The sequence below is a fragment of the Tiliqua scincoides genome, chromosome 6 (genome assembly GCF_035046505.1).
Source record: "Tiliqua scincoides isolate rTilSci1 chromosome 6, rTilSci1.hap2, whole genome shotgun sequence".
Classification (NCBI taxonomy): Eukaryota; Metazoa; Chordata; class Lepidosauria; order Squamata; family Scincidae; genus Tiliqua; species Tiliqua scincoides.
Genome location: NC_089826.1, coordinates 58,991,672 through 59,019,381, shown reverse-complemented (window position 1 = coordinate 59,019,381; position 27,710 = coordinate 58,991,672). Strand labels below are relative to the sequence as shown.

Genomic DNA, 27,710 nt, shown 5'->3' with positions numbered 1-27,710 from the left:
GACCTGTATAATAATAATAATAAAAATAAGTAGTAGTAGTAGTAGTAGTAGTAGTAATGCAAAATGCATGTTTCTATTATCATTATTTATTAATCTCTTTACAAGAAACCAAAGAAAGTTCACAAAGTGGTTTACAAACTCAAATAACTAAATGGCTCTTTGTCAGGTTGATCAAAAACACATGATTAGAACAGATATTGGTTGTATTTTTGTATAAACTCTAGACAAATGTGATGGCAAAAAAAAAAAAATATAGTAGTACCCCCTTACCCATGGGGATTCTGTTCTGGAAACCCCCGCAGATAGCCAAAACCATGGATATGGGAAAATGCCCATCTCTGCAATTTGGACCCTCTGGAACTGAGGTGAGCCCAGCTCCTATCCCCTCTGGAGGGGCTTCCGAGCCCTGCAGACATCATGAATGTTTACTGGAAGTGATATTTTTTGGCCAAAAATGGCCATTCTGAGGCCCACTGGGGCATCGGTTGGACATCCACAGCCTTTGTGGGACTCAGAAGCCCTTCTGGAGGTGAGGAGGGAGGTGTGAGGGGGGAGGTGTGAGCGGGGCTGCCCATATCCACAAATATGTGAAACCGTGGATATGGGGGCCCCCAGTGAAATGAACATCAGGAAGAGGAAAAATAGGTAAGGGAGGTTAAGATGGTACAGTGTTGAAGAGAACGATGCTGGTGTATACACATAAGAGTGGCAAAGATCTTGATTTGTCAGCAGTGCCAACGCTCCACTCCTTACAGGCTAAAGATTGGTTGCCTTATTAACTTGTATATGGTTAACCCTGATATAAGAACATGATTTGCTTCTCTTTCCCCAACATATGCTAGGAGTTAATTAGCAGTCAAAGAATCACAAGTCACTGCACGGTTGTATTCCTGGCCCTCCAGGAAGAACATTATGGCAGGGAGAAGACCAGCCTGGACTCATTTGTTGAATGCTTCCCTCTTTTCTCCCTGTGCTCTGCTGAAATGGTCAGTGCTTCAGAAGTGTAGGATGAAAGGAGCACACTCTGTCCTTTCACTATATGCTGCTGTGTGTGGTTGTTGTAATCTGCTGTAAGCTGCCCTGTTGTAAACTGCAAGTTATACATCTCCAAAATAAATATGAATATGCTCAAAAAGTACACAGCCCTCCACTTGGAAAATCTTGCAGGATTCCTGAACAATGGCCAAGCTTGTTCTCAGACTTTGGAAAGGGAGCATGTCTAATGCAGAGAATGTATGCTGATCATATTGGCTGGCATGGCAATAAAGCTCCAACAGTGTTCAAGTCATCAATAAACATAGGTGGCTGCACAGTGAAGCACCTGATACAACTGGACTGAGAACTGCTGTTCTAGGCTTCCACTGAGATTTTCTATTAGTTTCTCAATGTTTAATTTCTTTTCCAGCTCATTTTCAATTAGCCTCTCCATTTGTATTCAGGATGGCACATATTAAGAAGCCCCCAAAAATCCCATCTCTCCCATTTAAGGAGAGGTAGTCCTTCGAGGTGCTCTGCACTAATAGTGCTTTAAACATCAAGTTGTTTATTGAGCTACATTGATTTTCATGTATATGCAGGCAATTCAAATGGAAATCTGGCCTAGGGGAAATCCTAATTCCTTTAAGCTACAAAGACCAGCTATTTGCTTTTATTCCAGTTCTTTACTTCATTGGAAACCAAGATCATTAATGATCACAAAGACATGCTTTGTTCACCACCCCCTCAAAAAAAAAAATGTAGGCATGCTGGTCAGTGTGCTTCTATTAAACACTAAAGTTGCTGTGGAGTGAGGAAGTCAGTCGCTGAAAAACAGAAAATGAAACTCTTAACTGGGGAATTAGCTGTTAAACACTATGGAAAAGATTGAAACACCAGAGTCTGGACGGACTTTAGTCAAGCACCTTACAACTTGTTTAGTCAAGTGTAATGACTATATAGTTAGCGAGTGTTGATATCCGAACTCAACTGGTGCATGTATTCTTCCACTGTAATTTAACATGTATAAACGGACTAATATGATTCCCTGTCGTTTTCAAACGTCAAACATTTCTGTACAAATTCTCAGACTTGTGTGCAATACAAGGCCCTCTTCTTATACTTAACAGTTGCAGGCTGATGGCCCAATCCTACCTGGGTCAGCTGTTGTTGCAGCACGTCATTACACTGACTGCTGTAAAGCACTCAGTAGTACACTGCTGGGATGCTGGTGGGAAGGCCGGAGCCTTCCTGCTGGTACAAGCAGATCCAGAGCCATCAACCCCCAAGGTTAAGGTGGCGGGAGGGGTGGGGAAGGGCAAAACAACTTGTGATGGGACAGGAGAAGGCAAAATGGGGTGGCTATGTGGGTGGAGTTTGGGCAGATCAGGTCTGGGAAGGGTGGCGGTTCAGTGGTGGGGGTGGTCACCAAATGCTCACCGCCTTCCTTGACCCAATTGTGCAGCACAGATCCATGTAGACTTGCACCAGCTATTTAGTTAGCGCAGGTCCAAGCAGACTCCCCCTGCACCATGGAGGCTTACCCCCAGCTAAGGGAATGATTAATCCTTTACCCAGATAAGACCTCTGCAACTGTCCTGTTCCCCCCAAAGATGTAGCAGTAGCCATTTTGGCACTGCTGCATTGCCGGGGCGGGGGGAGAGAACAGGATTGGGCTCTTAATGCTACAAGGACTGGATGCAATTTGGCTTTGTCTTAGGTCAATCCTATCCAACTTTCCAGCACCAATGCAGCCATGCCAATGGAGAATGTGCTGCATCCTGTGGTGGACAGATCGTCATGGAGGTCTCCTCAGTGTAACCTTGGGGTTACCAAGTGTACCACCAGTGTAACCTCCTCAGTGCAACTTTGGGGTTGCATTACAGCTGTGTCGATGCTGGAAAGCTGGATAGGATTGGACCCTTAGTTGTTACACTCTGTGCCAGAAAATGTTTTTCTATCTGTACTCTCATTGTTATATTTTTCCTACCGCTGTTATTTTATATGTTGTTACCTGCAAAATACAGGGTCTAATTTATGTACAGTCCACATGAAATCCAAATTCTATTATAGAAATCCATAGAGGCATCATGGGAATTTAAAAATTGTTCTAATAATACAATTAGTAGATGTTGGCATACGTATTTGCAAATTTGCAAAATTGATAATTTTTATCGCAGTATTTGTCCTGGAATAAGGATAGAGAATAGAATGTTGGGGAACATAAACATTCTATCCATTCATTGAAGGATGAATGTATGGGCACTATTACACTAGACTGAGACAACTGCTAAATCAGGCACCATCAGCAGAGTAATGAAAATTCAACGTGGAATACAATATTTCTGTGTACAAGACTATAGCAAAATTCTTCATCAGTTTTAGTATTTTATTTACCTATTACAAGGTTGCAATTTTATTTATGTTTCCAAAAGCAGCAGTCCAATAAATACATAGGTGTGAAATATAAACAAAGGGGGGGGGGAAAAACTGTAGATCTGCCTTTCCAATGCTAGGAAAAACCTGTTGGTGTACAATACATTGGAAAAATTGTTCAAGAACAGTTCATCCCTATATAACTATAACCCTTGTAGTACTGCCAAGGTCAGTGAGGCCAATAGGAGAACAACTGTGGAGTAACTACAAGTCAGCAGGCTAAAGCTTACTAGCCACGGACTTTGTCCTCCGCATCTATTTTGTCACTTTTGATATTTCTTAAGGAGGAGGAAGTGGGGAGAAAAGTGAAGAACCTCTAGATATTCTGAGACAATCCCTTCTCCCTGTCTGTTTTTCACAATGCTTGATGACTCTTTGTGGGTCCAACTTAGGGTCCAATCCTTTTCAGTGTGCACTGACTCATCGCTGGCATGCACTGTTGCAAACATGCTGTAAGGCACGTTTGTGGGCCCTGGTGCCGGTGGAGCACCAGAGCTCTGCTGCTTGGCGGTCATGTGGACTGCTGGGCAGTGGAGAGGTAGGAGGGGGCGTGGAGGGAGGTGGGGAGGAGGTGTTCCAGGGCAGGGGGAAGTGAAGGGAGGGCGGGGAGGGAGCAGGACGGGAGCGAGACAGGACCAGTGGAGTTTTGCTTCACCAGATCCTGAGACTCCATGTGGGGCCGTTCGCCCAACATGGAAGCTCTAAATTCTATGTCAACCCTTGGGTCGTCATAGAATTGAGCAGCCCCATTGCAGGGCTACTGACTTTATCTGGGGGAAGGGGACAAAAGTCCCCTTTTCCTGAGGAGGAGGCGGCGGCTGCTTGGGGCATGTTGGATGCAGTGGCAGCCATTTTCAGTGCCGCTGCAGCCCTGCGTGCCGGGCAGCTCAGGATTGGGTTGTTAGTCATGAAATCAAAGTTCATTTGGACATAGGCGAGGTTCTAGAAAGGGACATTAAAAAAGAATTTTGGGGAGAAACATAACTTTTTATCTCTTGTGAATAAACAAAGGAATGTTTGTTTTATTTCTATTAGATATACAAGATGTAAAGGGGGAAAAGAGTGTTGCTCTATAAAACACAGGATGCCTGCTCTGGCTTGTAAAGGAGAAAATCCCTACATAGGGAAGTGCTGAAAGTCAGCAAATCCCTCAGTTTGTCAGTACCGAAATAGAAGCTTTGTGGATATCTTAAATTATTTATTGTGCTCCTAACAAAATAAAACAAAATAACTTCAAGGTGCTAGAGTTCTTGGCAACCAAATTTTAGCTTTAATGTTCATGTATAATGTTCCTTTAGTTTCCTTTTTGCTAATAAAGGTAAAATGAGATGTACTATCACTGGCTAAAAATAGAAAAGCCTGGAGAAATGAGCTGATTTATCTACAGATTATAAAGACTACAAAAATAACCTCTTCTTCGATTGGAGTAAGAGAAAATACATTCAGAGAAACCCCCCCCCCCAAAAAAAACAAAAAACAAACATAATTCTTGCCCTTCCCATCTGGGGCAAGCTATCTATAAAGAACTGATAGAACATTATATAATCATTTCCGTTTAAAAAAAATATATCAATTCCTTTACACAGTCTGACAAGTGAAAATATTCCCTTTGAAGAAAGAAGCTTCAAAGAGCTACATTTTTGATTCAGACGAGGCCACTCACTTTGGTTTTTTAGGTTCAGCATTGAAAGAGGATATTAAAGCACAGCCAGCTTACCAATAGTGCAGTGCTCGCCATTCCATCCCTGGCTGCATTCGCACTTCCCATCTTTACAAGTTCCATGCTCAGCACACCGAGGGTGGCAGGCTCTTTGATTACAGGATGGTCCAGTCCAGCCTTCTTCACATCGACATGTTCCACCCATGCAGACGCCATGTGTCCCACAGTCCACAGAACAGATTTCTGCATTAGAAATAATCCGGAGGAGGTAGATATAGGGGGAGGGGAGAGGGAGGGGAAGGGAGGAAAAAGAGTACAATGATTAACCAAGCTCCAACATGAAAAAACAGGAAGGTTGAATCTCTGAAAATTAAATCAAAGAATTTTCTGCTAAAGGTATCTTCAGGTTGCTTTGAAGAACAGGTATTCTGCATCTTTACCTAGCAGCTCTAGTAATCTTTACTTTTGTTAGCTTTTTGGTAAGGTTCTGAGTAATTTCAATTTTTTCTGATCACAGATTTCTTAAGAGGAACCTATTATTATTCATGGTTATACATTTAATAGGATTTATAAACTATCCTTACTAAGCCACATGGCTAAGTTTGTGCTTTCATGTGAAAACTGGAAGTGTGCTCCTATCCCCAAATGGAGTGATTTTCAGCCTTCACAAGGCCAGCAGGATCCCCCAAGTAAGGGGGAAGATCCTGGGTTTTCACAGTGCCGCGATCACTGTGACCCCATCGGGGCACGTCCCCACCTCAGGCCCCGCCCCTGCAAACACTCACCTGCGGTCCCAAAGTCTGAGTAGAACTTTGGGAACCGCCGGTATAGTACAACAGAGCCAGGAATATTATGTAATTTCCAGTTTCCTTGTAAAATTGCAGTAATCCTAAAAACAAACATTGGAAATGATTCATGATGGGTGTGAAAAGACCTGAAAAGAATCTGTCTGCCACAGTAGTAGTATTCTATTTCAAACTGCTGCCAGATCACTGAATATACTATCAAGAAATTGTGACACGTCTAAAGTGCCATAATGCTCATTGCCCAAGAGAGGTTTTTCGACGTGCTGCTTTCCATCTCTTTTGAATTATATATCCGTTTTATTATACGATCTAAGATGGACTGATTAACTTCAGAACATCAACCTCAGCCCGGGGAGAAACAGGTTTATTTTCAAATCTTTCCTCTTCAATCTAATCAATTTTTCATTAGAGTGAAGGTGTTTATCAGCTTTTAGCACACTTGCTTTAAGCAAGGGGCGTCAGTCTTTGTAATGAACTTATTAATTAGAGTTAATTTAACTGAAGTGGAATTGGAGGGCTAATTAATGGACAAACTGCTGATGAAGATAGAGGAAAGCTCAGATGGTTTTAAGTCTATAAACCTTCTGATGAAACAAACCTCATTCCTTTCCATTTTAGCAACTTAAAACATTCTTTTTAAAACTAGAAATATTTATATATTATCTACAGATCATCTGCAACATAACGTTTTGTGCTTTTTTTTTTAAGGATATAATTATGCAGAAAAAGCAGAAAACTAATTTATCCATTTATTACTTTTACTGGTTTAGAAACACAGTTAGCCAAAACTGTTTCTGCAGAAACTGACAAGAACTGCTGCTGCTTCTTTTTCTTCTTCTTCACTGTCAGTTGGGATCAGGTTGTCCTCTCAACCAATATGCTGCTATAGGTGCCACTGGGATTCATGTGTCATTCATGACACACTCTTGGGGATTGTTGGCCTTCCCTTGCTCAGGCAGTGTGCAACTCCTCATACTCTCAGAGTGCTATTCACAACTGCCATAAGGCAGTTACTGCTGAGGAATAAATGTTCCACTAGCACTAGAGCACAATAGGATAGGGCTGTAAATAAATATAAAATTTCATGTTCCAGACTGTCTGCAGATAATCAATCATCCTAACTTAAAAATAATTGTTAAAATTTTAAATAATTATGAAAGTTGTTTTAATCTATTTTCCTATATTAGCAGTGAAGAAAAAAAACTTCTTTAATCCTTAAAGAAGGATTAATTTATTTAATCCTTACCATTGGAGCAGTCAGCACCAGTCCAATTAGGGTCACAAGTGCAGGTACCACTTTCTTGAAGATATGTGCCGTGGCCAGAACATTGGTCTGGACACATAGTCTTCAGTATTTCACAGTTGTTACCACCCCACCCTGGATTACAATGGCACTCTCCATGGATACAGACACCGTGATTTGAACAGGCTGGATCTAAACAATCAGCTGAAATAGAAAGAAAGTTTGCACCTATGAGCCACATCATCACTTCCTAAGAAATAAGCTGCACCATAGATATGTTACACATGAGTAAATTAGTGCAAAGATTCAGGGATCTGTACAATGCTCCTATTAGGCCTGGAAAGATCAAAAAGACAAATTCTAGCTATAAAGCTTTCACTAACCACATTAACAGAATCTACAGTACAGCACTAAAATAATTATAAGAAAATGTAAGGCACACTGGGAAGTCTAGAAAAATAGTTCACTGTGATGGTGCCACAGATTGTGGGATAGGACTTGCTAATACAGAACAATTACACTTTCAGCTTACCTATAAAAAAAGAAGCATGCTTCAAAATTGTAAGGCTGTTTGATTTAAAAATTAAAAAGAAAAAAGTATAAGGCAATAGGAGCAGTTTCAGCTAAAGGTTTATAAGCAAAAAAAATATAATAATAATAATAATAATACAGGTATTTATATACCGCCATTCTTGGTCTTTATTCAAGACTTTATTCAAGGCGGTTTACATAGGCAGGCTATTTAAATCCCCGTAGGGATTTTTACAATTGAAAGAAGGTTCTATCTTCCAAGAACCACAACATTCAGATGTTTCTTTCTGATCTGGTTTCACATTCTGGCCTCCATCCTCCCACACTCAGAGCAGATGGAATAAGTCGGCTCAGCTTGTCAGCTGCTTCAAGGTCGCACGGTGCCGGTGGCCTTGAACAGGTGACCTTGTGGATGTTATCTTCAGGCAAATGGAGGCTCTACCCTCTAGACCAGACCTCCTGCCCTCCTGATATAAATATCAGGTTTATAAACAAAAAAAAGTTATGTGCAGTTATGAGATCTATATAGTTACAAAAGGGAGTGGTAACCTAGACATTAAGGTTGCCAAGAATCTCTGCATTAATCTTCTGAACTTCTGAAATACAGATTTCATATGTATTCACTGCAAGAAATCATAACATAGGGCACAGAGGCCAAGTTGTCCAAAGGAAATCCTACTGCAATGAATGCAAACTTAGACAAGAACTGTTGCCCAAAGTGCATTCGTTCAAATGAAACTTCCTTGGGAGAGATTCCAGGGGGGTTGCACCACTAAACCACTCTTCCTGTTTTCTGACAGACGTACAAGGACCTTCAGCCTGTTTAGGAAATAAATGAGCTGCAGTGTCTCTATCTTAATTCACTTTAATGTGCTTTAGATGATGAGATTTAATTTAGCAATTTGACTCAATAAAACCTAACACTTGTAGGGTCAATGGTCTGAAAATTTAATTCCAGAGTCTTAATTGTATTACTCTACACATGTAGATCAATAAAATCAATTCGATTGAGAATGGAATTGTGCTTTTTCATCCCAAAAAACTGCAACCAAAAATGACTGCACCTTTTAACACTGAGAAGTGGATATCATAATTATGGACATCACTATCATTATCACTGTGCATAATTTTTCACTGTGGTAGACTTGAATCAGCATTTTCAGCTATAAGATCTTTCTAGGAATGTAGTTCAAGGAGAAGATCATCAAAAAATTCAACAGATTAACAGTTCCTTCTATTATGTGAAAAGTCCTGCATCTTTTTTTTTTTTTGATGAAATATTTCTATTTTCTTCTTAACTTATTTCAGCCCAAGAAAATAACAGACACTCAAACTCTAACGCCATGAGATTAAAACAAATTTAAGCAACAGTTAAAGCAATTTAAAGTCTACCTATCTGGGAATATTTCTGAAAGCTGCTGTTTCATATGTTTTAAAGACTTTGAATGCAAAAGGAACCCATATAAAAGAGATATTTCTATTAAAGTTAATATATGGTAGTTATCTGAATTTACTTGGGTTTATTTTTAGGGCCTAGCATATTATGGTGCAGCGAAAAGCTCTTGAAGAATTACAGTCAAAATCTAAGTAGATGTTTACATATTTACCTTCCTCACAGTTTTCCCCTTTGTATCCAGAGTTGCAGGCACAAGAGCCCATGATGCAAATCCCACGACCCCCACACTGAGGGTCAATACACTGGGTGGTAGGCACATCACACTCTGTACCTTTCCAGCCACTGTAGCATAGACAACGTCCTTTGGAGTACTGCCCATTGCCACTGCACAATACTGGGCAGGCTGCTGTGAAATAAAACATGACAGAAGACTTAACGCAATTCTTTTCAATCGAGCTTTAGAAGCAGAGGAACATCTAGACAACAAGCTGTACTTCAGTTTCTTTTTCTTGCTGCTCTAGTAACTACTTGTGTTTCTGCTCCTTATTTGTATTGACTTAAGAAAGAATTCAATTTATGTACCTCTTGAACAATCAGGGCCCAGAAATCCAGCAAAACAATGGCATGATCCTGATACACATTCGCCGTTTCCATGGCAATTTCGGGGGCATTCCACCACAGACTCTGAAAGAAGCCGTAAGAAGAGAAATTTTAACACGCTGAAATCACAGCAGTTAACAAAAACAGACAAGATCTCTAATTTAAATCACTTGCAAACGGCAGCAAATTTAAGATACTTTTAGAAGTATGTCGGACTAGTTGATTTATTGCATTTGAGAAGGTAAACAGTGCCTAATTTATTTTAATTATTGATTGTAGAATATTAGTACGGTAACTCAGAACAAAAAAGGCTACACTTTTTAATAGGAATATTGCAAGTTTTTAATGTACACATTGTAACCAGCCTAATAACATGTCATAAACGTTTAGTACATTTCTGAGAAATCATACTTTGCTGTAATCCTGCATAATTATGATAGATATCTAAAATACTAAGACTATCCAATGGAGAAAAAGACATCATTTTCTCTTTATTAGCAAAACATTCAGGTTTGCCGTTTTGGTGAACAGTATGCTTACCAATGACAATGGTATTGAAAGACACTTGCTCTGCATTTTTCCCATCATTATAAAAAGCTAGATGCCAGATTCCAGCGTCCAAATATTGAATGAAACCGGCTTCATGGAGACTGACAGACCTTGTCTGTCTACCTGCTCTCTCTGCCTCAAGAAGGTTGCGCTGTTCCCTTGCAATCAACCGGCTCCCATCCAACAGTTCTACAAAGTCATACTGCAAGGGAAAAAAGTACAGAAGTACATATTATCCATCCATGTATTGTTCTACTTATTTTCCAAAATCATTTTCGTACTGTTCTCTGCAGTTAAGCTAACATTGCAAAGGTTCCCAGATGAAAGACTTGGTGCCTGCAGTATTTTTCACAGTTAATCTCTGAAGTTGGGTAGAACACACAGAGCCCATGACAGCTTCCGTAATACCCTGTCTGCCTGCTACTAGGAGCACATTTTCATGGCTGTACTCTATCACAAAGACATCTGTTGGTTGATTTTATGGACTTTGCTGAAGAAAAACCAACATGATTAACTTTTAGACACAACTTGAGGTACAAAAATAGCCACCTAGAGGTAACAGTTACCACATATTGATGGTGGCAATTAAAACAGCTGAAACAATCTTCCAACATCTCAATGATTCATCCTTATATTTCTTTCTTCTTCTTACAAATATAATAAAAAAGCTACCACAAATAGAGAAACAGATAATAGAAAGAACATTGGCACTGAGACATTACGTAGCCATCAGAAGTGCTTTGTTTTATTAATAGCAACATATAGGTTATCAGAGGCTTTAAAAATACAATCAAATTTGCCAAAATTATCACAGGCATAAGAGTTTCTTCTTATGTACATAAGAACTGTTTTGTACATATTACTGTTCTATGCCCTGAATTAGGAAAAACTAGGTCTACCCGTGAAGTGCACCAAAGAAATCCTCTAGTTCAAACAAATCCCTCTGAAGACACAAGCTTACTTAGCTGGCCTGAACCAAGCTACTATATCTCAGATGCAGTCCCAAATCTGTAATGTAAACAATAAATAGTATCACTATATTGTTGTTTATACAGCACCATCAATGTGTGCATGAAATGTTACATAGAGTGTAAAGAAAGATCCCTGCCACAAGGGCTTAGAACCTACATATTCACAAAGGAGATGGAGGAGTGGGATGGAGACAAGGAACAACCAGAGAATAAATTATCCAGTTGTTTCAGTTACGCATACTTTTACAGTACGGTAGTAGTTCTCAAACTGGGGCATGGTGATGCCCCAGGCTGAGAGCCTGGCTTTTGCCCCCTTAAGGGGGGAGGGAGCGACATGATCCCCACGACTGTACTGCTGTAGGGGTGGGGTTTTTCCCCCCAACAAATCTTTCCTTCTGCCGGGGTCCAGGGGTAGTGTCAAACACTACACAGAAATTGTATGCTTTAAAGAGGTGCTTTGAAGGAAATGAGTGAGGAAGCACCATACGGGGTCAGTTTCAAGCATATGGGGCAAGATGGAGAAAGGACTGAGTCACAGCAATACTGATTTACCTCAGAAGGCTATTAAATGTAGAAAAAGGCATAATTTGGGTACTACATTCAGTCAAGTTTGGTTTCTACACAAAAGGTTTATATGAAGGTGAATAACTACTATATAGAATGATCACATTTTAAATATCCCTCAACTGAAATGTTAGCCAACTTCAGTTTAGGAAAGGTGAAAGAAACCACTCATTCATCCCACTCAGTTACAAAGTCAGTGTTATTGGGACTGGAGTAGTTTTTATGTACTGACTTTTGATTGTCAGATGGAATCCTTGAACAGCATTAAACAGGAAACCTTTACTCCCTGTATTTTAAGAATGTCTTTGTGTATTCAGTACAAAGACCTAGCATTTCTAGAATGTTACTTTACAATATATTTGTTCCATCATCACTCATATGCAAAAGAACGGCCATAGCACATTAATCTTTAGAAACATCTGGTACATATTACTTTTCAACTCATCCTCAGAAAATATAAAACAGTACTTAACTTGATTCTCATGGACAGCCACAAAGAATAAGAATTTAACGTGACCTGAACACTAATGCAATGTTTTCAGGATTCACTGTTTGCCTAAAATTACCCAACATTCTAACTTGCCACAATTATATTTTACATGTTTGACAAATTCCAAACCAATCCCTTTTTCCCATGCTTTACAAACCCTTTGGTTTAGCCACATATTATTTACAAAGACGCTTGCCTTGAATTCTAATTATGATTACAGGACATTTCTCACTGTGAAATTCTTTTCCATTCTAAGAAAGAGGTGATCATCTTGCATGTTCAAACCCGTTTCCCCCCTGCTGACGCAGCCATGACAAAATGGCTCCTACTGCATCTTGCAGAGGGAGGCTGTCCCAGATATCACTTCTGGGTAAGAGAAAGTTATTTCCTTACCCAGAGGGGTATGCTTCCATGGTGCAGAGAGGTCTACTCGGACCTGCGCCAGCAGAATTGCGTGGACTCGGGTTGTGGGATTGGGTCCGGGAAGGGGGTTTGGATTTGATGGCCACCACTGCATCTGCCCCCTTCCTGGACCCAATTCAGCCTCTTCCCAGCCCCATTCCACCCTCCTCGGTTATGCCCTCCTTTGCCACCTTACCTGAGTAGGCTGCCTGATCTAGTGCCATTGCTATGTATGATGCTGCTGAAGCCCCCCCACCAGCACTCAAGCAGCATGTTGCTTCATGTGATGTTGGAGGCCCTTTTGTGCCTGCCATAAAGCAGCTGCCGCTGGTGGAATGCTTGTTCTGCCAGCATTAGTGCCCAACAGGATTGGGCTGCTGATGTACGATACGTGATTTTATGAAATCAATACACAAATTTAACGAACTGGACTTTTCACCCACTAGGGATGAAATTAATAATGAGGTAATCCTATAATTCTTCTAGATGACCCACACCAAAGAATAAATGTGCATACATTGTACTTATAAAATCATACATAGTCAGTATCCTACAAATTAAATAATAGAAGGTTACCCTTTATAATCAATCCTTTATTGTTCCATGAATGTCAAAATTGCAATTACCATGGGCTGGCAAATGTATGAACAAGGTCCAAGCATGACAGAGGGATACCACTGTAATGTCAAAAAGCAATTTAAAAACTATGCCAGTTGAAGTTATGTACCATCAGAATCTATAACAAGACAAACCCTTTCAACAAGCCTTTCAATGGACATGATGCTAATTAACAAAAAATGAGCTAACGCTAGAAAAAGAAGGTTGGTTGCTACAGATTTTCTTTTTGTAATCTATATGCGCTAAAGTAGGATTTCTCAAACTGTGGGTCATGACCCACTTGGTGGATCAAGACCTGATTGTTGATGGGTCGCAAAGCTTTAACTGATAAGCTGATCGCTGAAAAGGCAAATGCATGGAGCCCTATGGAAAGTGAAACTGAGCCATATCACACATTTACTTAGGAGTAGGTGAACTTGTCATAGTCCATTGGAAAAGGCAGGTTGAGAGGAATCCAATGACACCAGAATGGTGCCGATCCGATGAAAGCAGTCCCCCCAAAACACCTGAGGAGTCCCTCTCTCCAAGCTGACAAATGTATTGAGCTCTATTGAAAGTGAAACTAAGCTATATGTTTGCGTTTACACACAAGTAAGCAAATTTGCCTTGGCTCGTGATCAGGTCAGACAAAGAGGAATACAAGGCCATCAGAATGGTCCCAATCTGATGACAGGGGAGTTCAACAAATGCTCCAGAAGGCAGTCTCTCCCCCCTTAAAAAGAATAAATCAGAGTCTTGAGCTGGTAAGGGGAATCTTTTTTTCTTTTTCAGACTTATAAAGTGAGATGGATCCTGATAGTGATATGGTTTAAATATAAAAACTTTAATTGAACTGTGCACTGGGTGGGCTGAAAATCTTACTGATTTTTTGTGTGTGGAGGAGTGTCATTGCAGGCAGACTATAGAGAAAATTCATTTTTATGGAACAGGGTTGGCTTCCCCTTATTTAATTATTTGTTCTACTTTAATTATTTATAATTACTTATTTTAATTTGCTTAATGATGTCACTTCCAGTCATGACATCACTTCTGGTGGGTCTCAGACAGACTGTCATTTTAAAAAGTGGGTCCCAGTGCTAAAAGTTTGAGAACCACTGTGCTAAAGCATTTTACACGGTTTTCATGTCCTTGGATAAGCTGCTTATATATGTTGGAATACATGTGTGGCTCTCTCACACTTGATTCATTTTTTTGACTTCAAGCTACCAAAGTCATTTGTTATTTCTTAAAGTCTCTTTAAATAAACATATTGATTGGCTGGTTGCAATGAAACTGACATTTTAAGAAAGTGTCACAAAGACTTGCAGACTACCATTGATTGCTTTTGAATGAGCAGCCACTATCAATTACTTCTGGTTGATTTATTTATGATACCTGAGAAAACAGGGAGATGTGCAGCCCAGACTGTTCTGACACAGGCAGAAACTACAATATGCAGTCACCACAATTGGGTTAGGTTGGAAAACTTCAAAAAGACCATTTCAAATGACACTATACCAAAAGATGCAGTAAAGGTTATGCAAGGATACTTAGAATGCAAACAACAAAAAGAACAACTAGTAAGACAAGAATGTGAAACATATATACTTAGTGACTAAAAGTGAAGAAACCCTTGGATGGGTTCAGAACCACTGCTAAACCAGAAATGAGTCACAGTTTAGTGTTATTAGCCCAAGGTTTGGGCTTGCATATGAAGGGATACTATTTTCTGTTTCCATTTCTGGTTTAAAACTACTCAGTGCATGTAAACTTGGCAAATCTTCTTACTTACTTTTAACCACAGTCTCCAAACAAACCAGAATATCAATGGGATTCAATCTGGCTTGTTCATAAAGTTGGTTAGAAGACACCAGAATGCATCCAGGTTCAGACACAACAATAAGTTCTAGCTTCTTTTAAACCAGGAATGGAAGCAGTGTGTTTCTTCCAGGGCCTCTGAGAAGAATTTTATCAGGCAGTACAAAGTTTCTTTTGGGCCTCTTCCCAAAGGGGGGGAGGGGTGCAGAGGCAGAATTAGGACAAAACAGGCAAGGGGAAAGTGCCAACAGTCAGAATAGTCTTTGGAGCCCATGTCTACCAGACTTCCCAATGCAGGCACGCAGGTCTACGTATCTGCTTGGCATTGGTAAGCTAGATACAGAAAACCAAACACACTCCTAACGCATTCTAAAATCTCTCTAAAATCTCTCAAATATAGAAAATCATTGCAAGAGATTAGTATCACTGTATTTGGGCTCACACTAGAATGGACCGTGTACACTAAAACTGACTTCTGCAACAACTGCAGTCCCACAGCTATGTGCCTGAGCTCCTTTACAATCCTTCATAGTTAGCAGATCCACAAGCCAAAGAACTACTGTAGCAGGTCAGTTTCCTCCCAGATGTGATACTGTTAAGGAATGTATGCATTCCTGGGCTTGTGGCAGTAGTCGCTGCCATGTGCCCATAGTAATGTCCTCAGTATCCCACATGGGCAGTGAGTTTAGATGAGATTTGAAAATGTAAGATCTCAGGAAGTTTCTGGGCCCCCTTCTTTGGCTGCTGGGCCCCCTTTCTGACCCTGGGCCATAGTACAAATTATCCCCTTTACCTCCCTCTCCTAGACACTGGTTTCTTCCCCTTGTGCAGAAAGGGAAGGAGGGAGTGTGACAGCCAAGGCTCACACTAATAGCACTGATCAGTATTATGGCCATTGTGAAAACTCCCCACTAAAAATCTGTTGGCAAATAATTTTTTGACTCTGATTTTTCTTTACTTATGGAACTTTCAAGACTGAGCACCTATTAATACTGGGGCAACTTTAGGAAGAGAAAAGGATGCATCCCCAACTTTTCAGTTGGAATTATTTTGCCCAAGTCTATAAGTTATTTCCCATGAGAAGAGAACTGGATCTTCTTGCTATACAGGTTTCTGAAAAGGGACAAGAACTATAAACCAATGCACTGTCTTAGGTTGTTTGATCCCAAAACATGTATAAAGATGGAGACGACTCTGGTTTTCTTCAAGACACAGTTAGAGGAAAACAAATCAGGATCAACCTGTGATTTTATGTCTTGAAGTGTTCCCTAACTGTGGTCTAAAGCAGTGTTTCCCAAACTGGCAGGTCATGACCCACCAGGGAAACCAGAAATGGGCCATTCCCCTTTACGGGGAGCATCACAGCGAGCACGGTGCTGTAGGGTCCTAGGGACATTCTAACATACTTGGGAGGCTCCTGAAGGGTCCTAGTGGCTCACAGGCTCCTCTGCGAGCCTCTGATAGGAGCTGAGGGAAGCTGTGTGGAGGCGCACAGAGAGGTCTATGAGCCTCCAGGACTCTCATGGAAGCTCCCGGAGCCCTCCAGGTATGTTAGAATGTCCCTGGGTCCCTGCGGCACCGCAAATGCTGCAGCACCTCCCTGCTCCCACCCCGTCATTACTTACGAGGTTCCCAACTCCCTTGGAGGAGTTTGGAAACCTCTGGTCTAAACTAAACTAATATCTGCATGTGGGTCATTTTTTCCCTTTCCTATTTATATAGGTGAAAAAGGAAGTGGGTGTGATGCAAGGCAATGGCTTGCAGAAGCTCATGATCATAGAAAGAAACCAAAAGGAGTCCAAAAGGAAGGGATAAAGGGATGGCCCTTTATGTTAAGGAAGGGATAGAATCCAGCAAAGTAGAGATTGAAGGTGGGTCCGACTCCACCGTAGAATCTCTGTGGGTTAAATTACCAGGCTTGTGCAGCGATGTAATACTGGGGGCGTGCTATCGTCCTCGAGACCAGAAATCTGATGGGGACCTTGAAATGAGGAAACAGATCAGGGAGGTGACAAGGAGGGACAGGGTTGTAATCATGGGGGACTTCAATTATCCTCATATTGACTGGGTCAATTTGTGTTCTGGTCACGATAAGGAAACCGGATTTCTTGACGTGCTAAATGACTGTGGCTTAGATCAGCTAGTCACGGAGCCCATCAGAGGACAGGTGACTCTGGATTTAATTTTGTGCGGTACGCAGGACCTGGTTAGAGATGTAAACGTTACTGAGCCATTGGGGAACAGTGATCATGCTGCAATCCGTTTTGACGTGCACGTTGGGGGAAGAATACCAGGCAAATCTCTAACAAAAACCCTTGACTTCCGACGGGCGGACTTCCCTCAAATGAGGAGGCTGGTTAGAAGGAGGTTGAAAGGGAGGGTAAAAAGAGTCCAATCTCTCCAGAGTGCATGGAGGCTGCTTAAAACAACAGTAATAGAGGCCCAGCAGAGGTGTATACCGCAAAGAAAGAAGGGTTCCACTAAATCCAGGAGGGTGCCCGCATGGCTAACCAGCCAAGTTAGAGAGGCTGTGAAGGGCAAGGAAGCTTCCTTCCGTAAATGGAAGTCTTGCCCTAATGAGGAGAATAAAAAGGAACATAAACTGTGGCAAAAGAAATGTAAGAAAGTGATATGGGAGGCCAAGCGAGACTATGAGGAATGCATGGCCAGCAACATTAAGGGGAACAATAAAAGCTTCTTCAAATATGTTAGAAGCAGGAAACCCGCCAGAGAAGCGGTTGGCCCTCTGGATGGTGAGGGAGGGAAAGGGGAGATAAAAGGAGACTTAGAGATGGCAGAGAAATTAAATGAGTTCTTTGCATCTGTCTTCACGGCAGAAGACCTCGGGCAGATACCGCTGCCCGAACGGCCCCTCCTGACCGAGGAGTTAAGTCAGATAGAGGTTAAAAGAGAAGATGTTTCAGACCTCATTGATAAATTAAAGATCAATAAGTCACCGGGCCCTGATGGCATCCACCCAAGGGTTATTAAGGAATTGAAGAATGAAGTTGCAGATCTCTTGACTAAGGTATGCAACTTGTCCCTCAAAACGGCCATGGTGCCAGAAGATTGGAGGATAGCAAATGTCACGCCTATTTTTAAAAAGGGAAAGAGGGGGGACCCGGGAAACTATAGGCCGGTCAGCCTAACATCCATACCGGGTAAGATGGTGGAATGCCTCATCAAAGATAGGATCTCAAAACACATAGACGAACAGGCCTTGCTGAGGGAGAGTCAGCATGGCTTCTGTAAGGGTATGTCTTGCCTCACGAACCTTACAGAATTCTTTGAAAAGGTCAACAGGCATGTGGATGCAGGAGAACCCGTGGACATTATATATCTGGACTTTCAGAAGGTGTTTGACACGGTCCCTCACCAAAGGCTACTGAAAAAACTCCACAGTCAGGGAATTAGAGGGCAGGTCCTCTCGTGGATTGAGAACTGGTTGGAGGCCAGGAAGCAGAGAGTGGGTGTCAATGGGCAATTTTCACAATGGAGAGAGGTGAAAAGCGGTGTGCCCCAAGGATCTGTCCTGGGACCGGTGCTTTTCAACCTCTTCATAAATGACCTGGAGACAGGGTTGAGCAGTGAAGTGGCTAAGTTTGCAGACGACACCAAACTTTTCCGAGTGGTGAAGACCAGAAGTGACTGTGAGGAGCTCCAGAAGGCTCTCTCCAGACTGGCAGAATGGGCAGCAAAATGGCAGATGCGCTTCAATGTCAGTAAGTGTAAAGTCATGCACATTGGGGCAAAAAATCAAAACTTTAGATATAGGCTGATGGGTTCTGAGCTGTCTGTGACAGATCAGGAGAGAGATCTTGGGGTGGTGGTGGACAGGTCGATGAAAGTGTCGACCCAATGTGCGGCGGCAGTGAAGAAGGCCAATTCTATGCTTGGGATCATTAGGAAGGGTATTGAGAACAAAATGGCTAGTATTATAATGCCGTTGTACAAATCGATGGTAAGGCCACACCTGGAGTATTGTGTCCAGTTCTGGTCGCCGCATCTCCAAAAAGACATAGTGGAAATGGAAAAGGTGCAAAAGAGAACGACTAAGATGATTACGGGGCTAGGGCACCTTCCTTATGAGGAAAGGCTACGGCGTTTGGGCCTCTTCAGCCTAGAAAAGAGACGCTTGAGGGGGGACATGATTGAGACATACAAAATTATGCAGGGGATGGACAGAGTGGATAGGGAGATGCTCTTTACACTCTCACATAATACCAGAACCAGGGGACATCCACTAAAATTGAGTGTTGGGCGGGTTAGGACAGACAGAAGAAAATATTTCTTTACTCAGCGCGTGGTCGGTCTGTGGAACTCTTTGCCACAGGATGTGGTGCTGGCGTCTAGCCTAGACGCCTTTAAAAGGGGATTGGATGAGTTTCTGGAGGAAAAATCCATTATGGGGTACAAGCCATGATGAGTATGCGCAACCTCCTGATTTTAGGAATGGGTTAAGTCAGAATGCCAGATGTAGGGGAGGGCACCAGGATGAGGTCTCTTGTTATCTGGTGTGCTCCCTGGGGCATTTGGTGGGCCGCTGTGAGATACAGGAAGCTGGACTAGATGGGCCTATGGCCTGATCCAGTGGGGCTGTTCTTATGTTCTTAGGATGGGGTCAACTTTTTAAATACATACATAAAATCATGCTTTCCTGTTAGATCTACATTGAAATGGAGTGACCTGTTGTAACAAAATTAACTCTGTATATTTGGGAAGTGCTATAGTGTTTGCAAGTGGCTAAGTTAAATATCTAGAGAAAAAGTTTTAAAAAAAGAGTTTCCTGGAAATAACATTTAATGACAGTGAGATTACAAGCAATTAAATACTACAGGCTTCTTTAGAACAGGAAGCTATCTAGTAGCCCATCTAGTCTCTGTGCAAATTATTTATAGGGTTGAAGTAAGGCATTTTACAAAACTAAATACACTAGAGGTCATTCAAAACCAATGTTCTCTGAGATTATTATTATGTTTACCACACTGAACACCTGCAGCAATGCTAAAAGCAAAGGTAGGAATCTTTTCAATTAAGGCCTGTGTTCATATACCATTAATTGCTTAACAGATCAACATGCTACAATGATTATCAAAGAAGTTTCATCTGAAACAAAGGCGTAGCACACAAACAAAACCTTAGACACAGGAGTATGAGAGCATTTAGCGCACCATACCGTCTCCTAGTGAGTGGAGGCTGCTAGAACAGAAAAATGACTGACGAAAAGCATAAAAGAAGCTGATAGGCATAAAAGAAGCTGATTAGGAATACAGTTGTGCTATGCACAGTGATAGTGATACTACGAGGACTATGGTAAGGAACCTTACCTGTGTGATTTAACCCATTTCTTCCCAGCCCACACATGTACACATTTGGTCCCTGTTGCGTAAATGCAACGTTGGACAGAAATAGCTTAACATAGTTTTCCCGAGGAAGACTTTTAATGTCTTCTGCTTTCAAATGATATCCTCAGCCTATCCTGAAGAAATATATAAAGTTCTAAGTAGAGGATGTATGTCCACAAGGCAATTGGAAATTTCATGATAGTGCAGAGCACAAAAACAGATTTAGACACTAAGGGCGCAATCCTGACTTGCGCTATAGCAGGCAGGCCAGTGAACCTGCACTGTATCCAATGCAGGTTGGGGGCCAGAATTGGTGCAAACCAAGGCAAGGGGAAAACTTTCCCCTTACCCCATGTCATGTTGCACTGGCCCCAATGAGTCTACTCGGAACTGAGCCACCTCAGGAGGTTGCACAAATTCAAATAGAGTGGAGCAGCCGGAGGTTGCTCTGTGCTGCTTGGGAATGGGGTCAGGATCCGGCATAACCAGATGAATCCTGGCCCTGTTTCCCACTCCCCGTCTGCCCCCCATGGGAATGCCCTCCCTCCCCCTGCCCTGAAGCGCATCCTCCCCACACACCCCCATACCCCAGCATTGAAATTTACCCTGTAAGGCCTGGCTCCGGCGCGGGGAGGCCAGCGCAACCCCTTGTGCTGGCCTCCCCAACTCTAAAGTTGGCACAAATGTGCCTTATGGCATGATTATGACACCCCCGGGTTGGCACAAGTGACTTTTCCTGGCCTAACCTGGGGGTTAGGATTGCACTGTAGATTTCATTGGTCCACCTTTCTGACTCCATTTAGATTTTGCTTACATCCACTGGAATCTGTGCCAACTTGGAATTGATTCATTTCACCATATCCGAGAGACTTCCTTGCTACTTCCTTTCCTAGCTGAACCATACTGAAAGGAGGGGGCAGAGACAGGAAGGGCTTCAAATGAAGTAGGAACTTGCAAGAGCCTGACAGATGGTATTAATATTAAACAAGTGGGGGGGGGAGAGACACATCATATACACTGCTGTAACCATACAGAAGTTCCAGATCTAGACTTTGCTGCAAAATTTTCAATTTTTAACCACTGTGCCATGGCACACTGGTGTGCCGTGAATAGTCAACAGCTGTACTACAGGATTTTGGGAGAAGGTAATTAATTAATAGGGCCACTGGGGGATGTGAGCCCTCTGCCAGCCATGTGGTGTGCCTTGTCAATTGTCAAAAAACTGATGATGTGTCTTGACCACTTTAGCACCTTGACAGTTGCCGAGAGATGAAAAAGGTTGAAAATCACTAACAGGAAAACTAAGCAGTAGATTCATCTTTACTAGACATGTGATAACCAACAGAAGTGATTAGAAAATATTTCTGATATCCTGCAGAAATAAAATGCCCATTTTTTAAAAGTCTGCTTATATAAATCATGAGCAACATTATTAACTAGAAATAATACATAAAACCCACCACGGAAAAAGGAATTCTTGAAATCCTGTGCAAAAACATGCTTTAGAAGATGTAAAGCAGTGTTTTGAAATACGGAATCTTGTTTTCATTTAAAACAGCTCTTACTTGAGTATGCGAAGGTGGTAAGCCTTTTCGGCCATACACTCCAATCAATGCATCTTTCTGAAGGGAGATATTGAATTTTAGAAACTGTGGCTGATCAATGAAGACTTGTGACCTCCAGAAGATCCCTGGAGGAATCTCTTGTGTTGCTCTTCGGCCTATATCAAGTTCTCCAGAATCTATAGTATTGTTTTCTTGTGCAAATCCACCTAATTTTCCTGAGAGATTAAAAAAAATTAAGAGATCAAATGATTGCTTTCAGTCATCTTTAAATAAGCTGTCAAATATTTAGACGAGTTTCAACTGAAATGTTACTCCAGAATCATTCAGAGAATGTTAACGATCCAAGGGAATTCATTGAAGATGAACTAACAACACAAGGGCAACTTACAAATACCTTCAAAGTCAACATTCCATGACTTCCCTAAGGTATATTGTTAAGACAAGTGTTGTAGGACAGACTCTCATGCTGATCACTCTTATCCTAATTATTTTACTAAAGTATGTACCTTGCTAAGTAGGATTAACGCTGGTGTTTATCATTCACTCTAAATACATAGCATTCTTACAACTCAAAATTAAGATGAAATAGAGTATACAGTACCGCAGAGAAATTCTTATGTAAACAGGTAGCAAAACAATCAGTGGGACTGATAAGTCCAATTTTACACTACATTAGATAGTACAACATTCATTTACACACCAGGAATGCTTTCTGAAGTATTTTTCAAAGTGTGTTCATTTGTGCGGAAAAGAATTCAGACTCTGTCTATCTAAATTAGTCACATAATCTGAAGGTTGGCGCACACAAAGACAGACAGACATGCACAGACACCAGAACTTGGAAAAATGGTTTGTCCTATTAAATCGATGTCACCCTCCATCTTGAAACAACATATTTGTATGCATTAAATTGTGATTGATATCATTGCTCACACTGTTCTGTTCTAATTTTAAGGTATTATAATCTATAAACTTAACATAAGAAATAGCATTCTCCTTTCTTAACAGTCATATATAGAGTCAGTTCTCGTTATCTGTTAGGGTTAAGTTTCTTGAAAACCTAGTGGATACTGAATCATTAAGCCTAAGGGAAAAATGGGGTTAGGTTCCAGGGACCCTCTTCACCATACACTCTATGAACCTGAATCATATCTTGAAGTCTGGGGCTTGTTGATAGCAAAGACTCATCAACATCTGATGCTTCCTCCTCCATGCTGGCTATCCCTCAACTTGTTGAAGTTTGCTGGCCCAACGTTGAGGCATAGTCCAGCAGTGGGGGAATGCTTCACCCTTCTTCTTCACCTGTCTCTTGGCTCCTTCCCCAGGCTTGCTTTAGCCCCATAGCAACCCTCAGGTAGCCTTCTAGAGAACTCTGATTACATAGGCCAACACACATTTTGCTTCCTTAAACGTTACACCAATTCCTCGGTATATCTGGGGTGCCGATTCCAAAAATGGCATCTGTTTTGCCCTATCACGTCTAGTTTTGGAGACATGGCATAGCCTCTTTAGTGAATGGTTCAAGCGGCTTCCTCATGAGGAAGGCTACACCATGGCTTCCTCATGAGGAAGCTGCCTGAACCATTCACTAATGAGGCTATACTATATCTCCAAAACTATATGCGATAGGGCAAAACAGATGCCATTTTTGGAATCGGCACCTCAAATTTATACCAAACCACCATAAAGTTTGGGAAAAACTTTTCTGACCCTCAGTTTTGTCGGCCTGTGTTATCAGCCTCTCATCATCCCCAGGATTGTGAAGGTTCAGCTGGAATCCCCAAATTGGTGGGCCAAGTCAGGAAGCGGACTCAAATGTGTCTGATGATTCTCCATGGATCAATCCTCATTCAGTGTGGAAAACAGATTACTTTAAAAAGAGTATAACTGCCTGGAAGCAAATACCTCAACCCCCTCCCCTGCCAGCCATATACTGTCTCTTTCTCTTCCAACCTCCATGGCACTGCATGAGGAGGCCACTGTCTCTTTTCTTGCTCCTCCTGCAATTTCTCTCGCCCCCACCAGCCTGCCTGCTAATAGCTCCACTGAGGCCCCCCTGCTCCTGTGGACCAGCAGAACATATGCAGATAACAAGGACAGAATCACAGAGAGTAGTTGGCAATTCTGCCCCTTGCAGATAAACAAATTCACAGATAGTAAATTCACATATAAAGAGAACTCTGTGTGTGTGTGTGATATCCTCTACATAATGCATATTCAAGAGAAACACTCCAAAAATATGGCTTCTGAAAATAACAATCATATTCAAATCTCTTTGCAAAACAGTTCTCTTCTACACAGGCAAAGCTCTTCTTAGACCCTAGATACAAAAAATTACTCTTTTCTCTTTTCCTTAAGTTGTCTTGCACCATACTGGTGAAAATGTTACAAGGTATTTCCACAAACATAGGTAAAATCCATTTGAATTTCCTGCATCTCTAAATTGGATGAGAACACTACATTGAGCAAAACCTATGATTTCAAATGTCCTTGTTCAGTTTTAGTCTTGCTTTAACAACATCTACAAGTGGTGATTTAAAAGATTCTTTGCATCACTTCTGAAACTCCATTACTGAAACACAGTTATGTCAAGAGGCAACAGAAGATAAGCTTTTTACACACACACACACACACACACACACACACACACACACACACACACAGAGAGAGGGTAATTTATATCATGGCACTGGAGAATATCTTAAAAATATCTTAACAGGCTAAAAGAAAAAGGAATATAATGTGCTAACTAATGTTTGTTAATATTTCCACAGTTTAGGCATGAATTTCTCATGCAAATTGCTAAACTAAAAATGACTTTGTGAAGAAACATGATTCAGAGGTACATAGAATTTCAGGTTTAAAATCAAAGCTGAGTTGATAGTCTTGTGAGAAAATGGACACACTGTATAGACCTTTCCACTGACAGACTACGCTGAGGGAGACAGATGGCAGATTTTGTTGGTCACAGCAATGAATTCCAGCTACTCAAAAAATGACAATACTGCGGAGTTAGAGTGTGCTAGGTCAGTGTTTTCCAAAAAGTGGGTCAGGAGTCAGTTTTTTCTTTGGGGGGGGGGGTGTTGTGAAATGTTTTGAAACATTAAAAAAAAGTTTGCAAGCACTCTTGCCCAGTTTGCAAAGGAAAACCTTTTAGCTGGAATGTGAACCTGTAATCTTCATACCCTCAAACTAAAATGTCACATTTTCCAATTTTCTCTACTAACTGGCATACTAGAGATCACATGTGAACACAGTTTCAGCCTTTTGTCTGACCTGGAAGTCCCTAACTGCACTTCTTGTCTCCAGTTCAGCCTTCTGAATACCCTGGAATAACTGTAAAGGTTTGGGAGAATAGTCCTTGAACTCCATTTCTAGGGAGAGTCTAGCAAATACTGTATGTAAGGCATAGTACGTGTAGTATGTAATACTATAGCAGAATATTAGTATAGTATAATATACAAGGTACATATCTCTAGCAGCCATGGGAGCACAGGACCCTGATTATTATTCATTAATAGTTTATAATTAATTGAAATCAATCAATCAATCAATCAATCAATAAAAATATTTATTTTGATCTCTCTCTCTTTTTGCCCTGTGGGTTGTGATTGTCATTTTAGAAAGTGGGCCCCAGTGCTAAAAGATTTTGGGAAGTACTGTGCTAAGCTTATCAAAATGGTTCAGAAGATATCACAAATCTGTAGTTCTGATTGGTCATAAGCAACCACCTCCAATTACTTATTCAAAATTCCCTCCAGGAGTTTTCATTGGCTTTTATATATAGACAGATATGCAGTAATTTTGAGAGAGAGAGATTTCCCAAAAGCTGCTTCTGAATTAAGAGGCAGCACTGACTATGTGGTGGTGTTTTTGGGTGGTGACTCAACAGGAGTGCAAGTGTCCTGAGGTCACAGGTATGAAGGTTTGAGGAAAGTTCAGGAAAGGGCTTCTAGAACACTAACTCTGCCTTAGGGTCTGCTTTCCAGAGAACCTCTCCAGTGTGCCAGTATGACTGGAGACAGGAAAGGGTAAGTGACTATTTAAATTGGTTAAGCAATTGAACTAATCAGCAGTTCTAGTCATTTCTGAGAGTTGGTATTTGAGTAACATTATAAGAAATGGATCATCTAAGCCAGGGGTGTCTAAAGTTTTTGGCAGGAGGACCACATCATCTCTCTGACACTGTGTCTGGGGACAGGGAAAGAAAGAATTAATTTACATTTAAATTAATTACATTTAAAATTTGAATAAATTTACATAAGTTTACATAAATGAATATATTAAAGATGAACTTATATGAATGAATGCAGGTCTTATATATATAATGCAGGAACTTATATGAATGAATGCACAAAGCAAGGTAAGATATTCTATACAGGCGTTAACCAGTCTCCGTAATCCTATTTTAGTGCGGGATATCAAGGCCATATCTTACCAACAACGCCCTGCAGTTAAACTATGATAAGTCCAAGATTGTGGTGTTTGGGCACTCTTGGAAACCGCAGTCTTGGCTTTTTAGTGGTAAATCAATACAAGTCAAGGAATTCCAGTATCTTGGTCTCCGGTTCCACTACCGGCACTCCTGGTCTTCCCATCGCCTCACAGTAATTAACTCATCCAAATTAGTTGTCCAGGCTATAACCCGCTTTTTCTTTTCTTGGGGTAACTCATTTATTCCAGCTGCTCTCCAAGCTTTTAATGCTAAAGTTACACCTCAAATTTTGTATGGCATTCCTATATGGATGCCAGCATTAAATGATTTGATTGAAAAGATCCATTCAAATTTTCTATACAAAATTTTAGGTGTTCCGCATTGCGTTCCCTATGCGGCACTCTGCCTGGAGACAGGCCAATATAGGCTGGAGTTTCTAGCATGGTCCCGTTTCTTAAAATACTGGGCCAAAGTGTGCTTCAGGGCTGATCAAAACCCATTGTTAAAAGGGATACTGACTGATCCACTGTTATCTCCCTGCTTAGCTCTCTTCTATAAGAAAATCAGACAAATGGGCCTCGAGGCAGATCTACAAGGAGCTGCTACACCTGAGGTTTCTATCAGGCTCCTGATAACAAGATTAACTGATATAGAAAGGCAAGAGATTTTGGGTGCAGCACAAAAAAAATGTTCGCCCCTGAATTTCCACCTAAGTAATACATTTGGTCAACAACCAAAGTATCTGACCTTCTTGGAGTGCCCCTTCGCAAGGAGGGCTTTTACATTAGCTCGCTGCAATGTGCTACCTTCTAAAGACCTACTTGGCAGGTTTGGAAATGCCCCGAAGGAAGAACGAGTCTATAACTGTGGCCTTAGAGAGGTAGACTCTCTTTTACACATTGTTTTGCACTGTGTTAGCAAATCACATATATATTGGATTATAGCAAACCTTATATATTGGATTGTTTAGAGATATTATGTGTTAATTTTTTATGCCTAATAAAGGTTTGATTGATTGATTGATTGCACAAAGCAAGGTTGGCCTTTCCTTTGCTGCCACTACTGCATCATAGACATGAAACAGCAAGCAGTGGAGGAAGCCCTCATCCCATAGCTCACGCAAAGAGGTCAAACAGTTGCCTTCACGCTGAGAGCAGTTGTGTCAGGCCAGTGCGGGCTGTAACAAAGCTCTGGAGGGCCAGAGGCTCATTGGAGACTGGGGGCTCCCTGAGGGCCACATTGAGAGGCCTCGAGGGCCGCATGTGGCCCCAGGGCCGGGGTTTGGGCACCTCTGATCTAAGCAAATAAACAACCTGTTTATCTTTTT

General features: G+C 41.4%; 1 protein-coding gene across 8 annotated transcripts in view; it reads right to left on the bottom strand.

Moving 5' to 3' along the window:
• TENM3 (teneurin transmembrane protein 3) overlaps positions 1 to 27,710 on the bottom strand; it is a 398,700-nt gene that overhangs the window by 109,664 nt on the left and 261,326 nt on the right. For all 8 annotated transcript variants that reach the window (XM_066632787.1, XM_066632788.1, XM_066632790.1 and 5 more), the window contains 6 exons: positions 21,949 to 22,163; positions 10,188 to 10,398; positions 9,630 to 9,731; positions 9,259 to 9,453; positions 7,124 to 7,324; positions 5,129 to 5,314 (listed from right to left, as the gene is read on the bottom strand). In XM_066632787.1, the coding sequence (XP_066488884.1) occupies positions 5,129 to 5,314; positions 7,124 to 7,324; positions 9,259 to 9,453; positions 9,630 to 9,731; positions 10,188 to 10,398; positions 21,949 to 22,163 (1,110 nt within the window). The remainder of the gene's footprint in view (positions 1 to 5,128; positions 5,315 to 7,123; positions 7,325 to 9,258; positions 9,454 to 9,629; positions 9,732 to 10,187; positions 10,399 to 21,948; positions 22,164 to 27,710) is intronic.